The following is a 7,717-nucleotide window of genomic DNA, read 5'->3' as shown; positions in this document are numbered from 1 at the left end:
TTTAGCTTGATGTTAAAAATTTCACAGATTCAACTATATTTGTTTTATTTGATGAAATTGTTGAACAATTAGTATAAGTAAAGTTAACAGATCTTATTGTAACATCTGAAATTGTAAGCAAATGTGTTAATTTCTAACTTCCTATAAAAAAATATATATTAAAACATATAGCTATTTTTATGTGATAATTTTTTTAAAGGTAATGGTGAAGTGTTAAAATTGTCTCCACAACTTGTAAAGATTATTGGCATTTCATATATTATTCAAATAAAAATGAGTACTTACTTTGAAAGTCGTGGAAGACAAAGTTTCACTATAAATAAAATTATGAAGCCGACAGTGAAGGAAATATGGAAAATTAAATTAAAATTTCATTACTTTCATTTATAATTTTTATAATACAATGATGAATAACTTTATTTTCATTATTTGATATTTACAGATTGAGAAAGAAGAAGGTTTAGAAATACAAATGCAAAAACAAAAGAAAATGATTTGGTATGTAAACACCAAATTAATTTACCCAAAAAAAATGAAAAAATTGTATAAATTATAAATTTAGTATGTATTGTTCAAATTTCTTAGATTAATAATTTATATTTAATAGTTTCTTTTAGATTGTAACTTGAGGAAGACGAAGCAAAAAATTGTGAACAAAAGACAACAATGAAAGATTTAGAAGATTGAACCATTTTTATTACAGTATTCTATAAATACTTTTAATATTGTGTAGAGTCTGAAAAGTAAAATATCACCATATATTTAAGTCTTTTATAAAATAATTTTGTTATTTTATTATATATATCTCTCTTCTTTTATTATTATGTATATTATGTATTAACTTTATTCTTAAACAAATCTTATATGTGATTCATAAATTTTATATTATATCAACATCTGTAAATTTAATTGACATAAAGATTAATTTTTGTATTAAATACAATAATTCTTCTCTTTTAGTTTTTACCTAAATCTTAATTGAAAATTTTTAACTATTCTTTTTTTCTCTTCTATTATTTTAATTTTTTAGAAAATAATTTAATAGAAATTAATATATCAAAATTATGTATAACCTATTAACATAGATAATATGTTACATTATAATAATTATGATGATAAATTTAATTTTTTTTAAATTAAAAATTAAAAATATTCATACTTAATAATTTTGTTGTAATATTTTTTTTATAAAATGCTATAATGATGATGATAAATTTAAAACTCTTCAATTAAAACTAATTAATTATAATAATTAAAATAAATTAAAAATTATTAAATATCATAACAATTAAAATGAATATGATTTCACTATTCTATTTTCATATTTAATAATTTTTTATCATAATGAATGAATAAGTAAAAAAAATATAACGTTTTAACTCTAAATTAAATTCAAATGTTATATTTAATTTTTATATATATCATTTATTTTAAAATTTTATGAGTATGAAGTTTAAATCTTTACAACTATTAAAAGACTTTAAATTCAAGAAAAATAGAAATTAGTGTTTAAAATGTTATAAAAATATTTTTTACATTAACATATCAAATTATATTTATTTATTAGAATTTCATATTCTAACTATATGATTATTTAAATTTTTTAGATTGGAATATAAATTCTAATGCTCTTGAAAATTTTTATGATAACATTCAATTGCAAACGTAAAAAAAAGTGCTTCCTAATAGAAAAATTTAATTATTTTGTGAATTTATGATTAGTTTTCAAGATATAAATCAAAATGCAAATATTATACATAAAAATATGAAATCAGTATAAATATTTTTTTATTAATATAATTATTTATTATGTTATATTTTTAAAATTATATATTTTTTAATTAAAAAAATAAATCATGTTCACTAAATATTAACCTCTTTTTATAAAAATAGATAATGTATGAGAGAGATAGACAAAAAAAAATATCTGAAAAAAAAAATTTAAATATCTAATTTACTATATTTGTATCAAAATAGTTAGAACACATCTATTTTTATAATTGGAGACCTAATAATAATATACTTTTTTTTTTTTACTTATTTTTAGTTTAATATGTGTGTTTCCTTTTATATAGCATTTTAAATTTATTTTTAAATTTTATTTAAATTAATATTTGTTCTTTTAATAAAATTTTTAAAATATTATTTCATTATTCAATTAGTTTATAGATATATTTATTTTTATTAATCCTTAATTAAAATGATAAATAATAAACAAACTATATTAATTATTTTCAAAAAATAAAAAATAATTATATAAGAAAAATTAATAAATTTATTATTTTAATTTTATGATCCAAATAACATAATTTGAGTATACTTAATTAGTTATTAAATAAAATTAATTTATTTATAATGTCAATCAATATTAATTCTATTAAGTTATCAAAAAATATAAAATAATTTAATCATTTAAAAAAATTCAATTCTATATTTTTTTTATCAAAAAGTAAACTTCTAAATTCAGTATATATATTATATGATTATTAATTTTTATTTACAATATTTTTGTATGGTAATTTTATTTATATATAAAAAAGTTTAATATATTTTTATATTTAAATATTAACATATAGTTTTGTGTATATTGATATTCAAAGCAGATTTTTAAATTTCATACATTAGTTGATTAAATACTTTATTTTTTATATATTAGTCTAATAAGTTATTTTTAAAAAAATATGATATTATATTTAATATTATATAGTAAAATTTTATTAATAATTTTAAATTATAAGTATAAATAGATAGTTTATCATATAAATTTAATTCAATAAATATAAACAAATATATAATAAAAAAATTATAAGACTTTTTATTTAAATTTTATAACGTATATTAACAAATTGATTATATTCAATAATTTATTATTATAATTATTTATTTAAAATAATAATAATAAATAATCATGAAATAATATAAATTTTATTTTTATATTTTAAAAATAAGATATTTGTATGCTATTTTATTTTATGTTAAGAAATACAAAATTATACATATTTTAAATAATTTTAAAAATAATTTATTTTGACAAATAAATTGTTTTATTATATTTATATATTTTTTATATTTAAATTATATATTTTATATTTTAAAATAAATTAATTTAATAAAAAATAAACTCTGCAAAGCACAAGCATATTTTTTAATTAACGGATAAAATTAAGAGAGAAAAAGAGTTACATAATTATTGTCACTCTTAAAAAAATATAAGAATAAAATTACTTAAATTTTAATTAAGAATATGTTGCAATATAATAATTGAATGGACTGCTAAAGAATGGAATACTAGAATTACTTGAATATAAAACTCCAATAAATAAATTAGTCATTTAGAAGGTTAAAAGATTGATTAATTATAAATTATATTAAATCGAGACTTAACATAAATTTGTCTAAAGGTCATAAAATTGTTACTACATGAAAGCTATCCTTTTACGTTAGAATGAGATTAATATTCAAAACTTGGATCTAAAGTTGAAGAATGTCAATATTTGTAGAGTTGAGATGCCTGCCCTATAGTCAAGTTTTCTATGCGACAATGCGCAACCATGCGTGAAAAACTTACTCAGGAGTACTATCAATACATTATTTAACAAACTTTACTATTTTTTGGAATCTCTTGAAAATTGCAAAATTATGAGTTAGACTTATGAAACTTGACACCCATTTAAATTTGTAATTCTCAATAAAATTTACCCAGTTATAAAGAGAGTATTAACACTTCAAACTTAATCGCATCTGAAATGTCATTGGGGAGAAAGCTATCATAAATAAATGGGCACCGAAGGGAACTCTTGACGAATTAGTTGTTAATATAGCATAGGGATATGATTTTAACTCACCTTCCCCGAATACGTCCACTTTCATTATCTTCAAAAAGTAAGTTTTCTACGACACCTATCTGTTACAATAATGAGGCACCTAAGACTAGTTGTGGCAATACCGTATGACAAATCCCTTGGGCAATGGATACCCTCAGGATAGAAAGGATTAGATGATTTTGAAGCTGGTCACAAGGGTTTGGGAAAGTGGATAAGGTAAGCTTAAGACACTAGGGCAAGAGAGAGCGTCTTAAAAAAGAGAAGCAATCTCTCGAGGAAAATACCATGAACAAGCTTTCTGAGATGGAAAATGCAGTGTCTAAAGCAAGTGGGCAGCTAGAACAAGCTAATGCTGCTGTCCCAAAAGCTTGAGGTGGAGAATGCTGCTCTCAGGAAGGAGATGGAAGCTGTTATGTTACGTGCAGCAGAACCGGCCACAAGCTGTCAAGAGGTCGAAAAGAAGACCCAAATGAAGTTTCAATCATGGGAGAAGCATAAAGCCTTGTTTCAGGATGTGGAGGGAGTAGCAGGGAACAACATAACCAATTAATGATCAATTCGTGCTTATTTACTCGTGGAAACGGTTAAGCACAATATATGTTAGGTTTAATGCGAGAAAGATTTTTCATGAATGACATGACTTAAAATCTCCTAGTTCTAATCAATGTCTTAAAATGTTGAAGTAGTTGACTTTTATCTAATTTTATTTGGGATTTCTAACTTTACAAGTGAACTTGAGATAACACCTAGTTCCGGTTATTGCCGTCTATTTTGGCAAAAATATTTCAAGTCCATTTGAATTCCAGTAAACATGCCCGCCAAGGTGGTCGTGCGATGTCCGTGAGATTCAGTACCGTTTCAAATTGGTCTAAACCACGGTCCTACGAGAAAAATGTGTTCAGATTAATTTGTCGTAGATACTCAATTTTCAAATTTTTTTTTATCTTCCTGCTTTAAAATGCATTTACGATGCTCTATATACATTTAGATCAAAATCGATTAAACAAATACAATTTACTTAATTACTTGAATGCATGAACAATCACAAGACATGGTTGAAGTTTAAACAACCACAACTAAAACGAAATTACGCATGGTCAGACGGAGAAACAAGATTTTATATCTGAGCACAACACGTTTGTCAGTTGTTACGGCCCAGATCAAAATCCCTGCAGAAAACGAAGTTGCCTAGAAAATAAATTTGAAGACTAATCCACGTAGCCCATTTGCAAAATATGCAAGAGAGTCGATTCACAATTCCCTCTTGGTATCTCATGCCAACAAATCGAACCCACATTATTCTCATAATAGCTAGGCAACACCAAAAACCACAAGTAATTTAATAGGATGTCATAAAAATTCTAGAGCAAAGAAATTAAAACACCTTCCAAGATTATCATATCTAGATCCAACAACACGTAAGACCAGCAAAACTGAAAACGGAGTTCAATTGGGTATACACCTCAAAACAAAACTTCAAAAAACACTAAGACTACTCAGTACTTAACAGGGGCAAGAATTTCAATTTGGGAACCAAGCTTCTCCTCTGCAACCTTCTCAGCTTTCACCCTTAATTTGGCAAGTTGCTTCTTCCTCTCATAAGCCAATTGTGCTCTTTCCTTCCTCTTCTTCTCCAGCTCCTGTTAGCAACAGAACAATAAGACACTCCAAACAAAAGAAAGATATTCCAAAGATAAAAAACACCCAGAGAGCAAAAACTCACCCTGATGGTATCATAGTAGTTCCATCCAACCTCAGATGACAATTTGCCCAGAAGACAATATTTGTGTCCCTTCTGAAGCCTCAACACCCTGATTCCATTAACATTTCAGCATCCATAATCCATAGTAATAAGAACAATAATAAAACAAAAAAATTGAAAAAATGTATAACTTACTTGAGAGCATCAGGGACAACCATCCTCTTTGTCTTGTCATACGGAGGAGGGATACCCTCATAAACCTTCAATCGAGCAAGAGCAGCTTCACCACGCTTTGTCTTATGCGGTATCATTCTACAAACACAAACATCATTTTTCACAACACTTTCCACAACATAACATTGCTTAGTAATGTAAAAATCACACATTTGTCCCAAAAATAACAAACTTCACTAATAAACATGAGTAAATCGAAGATTTTAGAAAAAGAGCTAGAGGCTAGTGACAGACCCACGAACTGTGCGCCAGAAGATCTTAGAGGGAGCACGGAAGTGAATGGGACCATGGGAGGGCTTGGTGTTCATGCGTTTGCGAAGGAAGCGCATGTACTTCATCTTTTGCCTTACGAGGCCACCAGAGATGCAAATCTCTTCGCACCTCACAACAACCACCTTTTGCCCATTCAGAAGCTCCTTCGCCACGATCGACGCAAGCCTTCCCAACATGTGGTGGCGCGCGTCCACCACCACCCTCTTCGCGCAGATCCCCGACCCTGACACCATTGTTTCTCACTCTCGCTGTTCTTCTCTCTAAGTTCTGCGTCGTCGGATTTTGAGTATAAAAGGGGTGGATGGCAACTAGGGTTTATTATTGCCGTCGAATGTGTGTTGGGCTTTGAACCCAAAGGCCCAAAATCTGTTGTTCAAGCTAAACCCAACTTCAAACTAATTTTACATTTTGACCAAAAAATATTTCTTTATGAAAAAAAAACTCATGTATTTCCATTTTCCAAACAAGGAAAGAAAAAAACTAGTTATTAGAATAACGATAATAAAAATGACAATGTAAATTTCTGACTCAAAAATTAAATAATAACGTAAATTATAAAATAAAAAATGAATTAACAAAAAATAATTATAACAATTAATTTTTATTGAATTAGATTAAATTTCAGATCCAAGTTTTGAATATTAATCTAATTCTAACTAATACATTCCACGTAAAAGGATAGCTTTCATGTAGCTGTGCCTAACAATTTTATGACCTTTAGACAAATTTATGTTAAGTCTCGATTTAATATAATTTATAATTAATCAATCTTTTAACTTTCTAAATGACTAATTTATTTATTCAAGTAATTCTAGTATTCCATTCTTTAACAGTCCATTCAATTATTATATTGCAACATATTCTTAATTAAAATTTAAGTAATTTTATTCTTATATTTTTTTTAAGAGTGACAATAATTATGTAACTCTTTTTCTCTCTTAATTTTATCCGTTAATTAAAAAATATGCTTGTACTTTGCAGAGTTTATTTTTTATTAAATTAATTTATTTTAAAATATAAAATATATAATTTAAATATAGAAAATATATAAATATAATAAAACAATTTATTTGTCAAAATAAATTATTTTTAAAATTATTTAAAATATGTATAATTTAGTATTTCTTAACATAAAATAAAATAGCATACAAATATCTTATTTTTAAAATATAAAAATAAAATTTATATTATTTCATGATTATTTATTATTATTATTTTAAATAAATAATTATAACAATAAATTATTGAATATAATCAATTTGTTAATATACGTTATAAAATTTAAAAAAGGTCTTATAATTTTTTATTTATATATATGTTTATATTTATTGAATTAAATTTATATGATAAATTATCTATTTATAATTATAATTTAAAATTATTAATAAAATTTTACTATATAATATTAAAATATAATATCATATTTTTTAAAAATAATTTATCAGACTAATATATAAAAAATAAAGTATTTATTCAACTAATGTATGAAATTTTAAAAATTTGCTTTGCATATCAATATACACAAAATTATATGTTAATATTTAAATATAAAAATATATTAAACTTTTTATATATAAATAAAATTACTATATAAAAATATTGTAAATAAAAATTAATAATCATATAATATATATACTGAATTTAGAAGTTTACTTTATGATAAAAAAAATATATATAATTGAGT

The 7,717-nt window shown here is 23.9% G+C and overlaps 1 protein-coding gene across 2 annotated transcripts; it reads right to left on the bottom strand.

Annotated features, from left to right (window-relative positions):
- Positions 1-4,771: 4,771 nt before the first annotated feature.
- Positions 4,772-6,324, bottom strand: LOC113862653 (60S ribosomal protein L13a-4-like). 2 transcript variants are annotated; one of them, XM_027495756.1, is made up of 4 exons: positions 5,995-6,324; positions 5,722-5,838; positions 5,548-5,635; positions 4,772-5,464 (listed from the first exon to the last, which is right to left on the bottom strand). In XM_027495756.1, exons 1-4 carry the CDS (start codon positions 6,264-6,266, stop codon positions 5,321-5,323), a joined length of 621 nt encoding a protein of 206 aa, XP_027351557.1. In that variant the 5' UTR covers positions 6,267-6,324; the 3' UTR covers positions 4,772-5,320. The 2 variants fall into 2 exon arrangements, with proteins under 2 accessions (XP_027351557.1, XP_027351558.1); XM_027495757.1 differs by having other exon boundaries at positions 5,114-5,469; positions 5,550-5,635.
- Between the last annotated feature and the right edge of the window lie 1,393 nt (positions 6,325-7,717).

The sequence above is a fragment of the Abrus precatorius genome, unplaced genomic scaffold, assembly GCF_003935025.1.
Source record: "Abrus precatorius isolate BTA unplaced genomic scaffold, Abrus_2018 Scaffold3, whole genome shotgun sequence".
Classification (NCBI taxonomy): domain Eukaryota; kingdom Viridiplantae; phylum Streptophyta; class Magnoliopsida; order Fabales; family Fabaceae; genus Abrus; species Abrus precatorius.
Note: the sequence above shows the minus strand (reverse complement) of the source record. Positions and strands in the feature narration are given on the sequence as shown.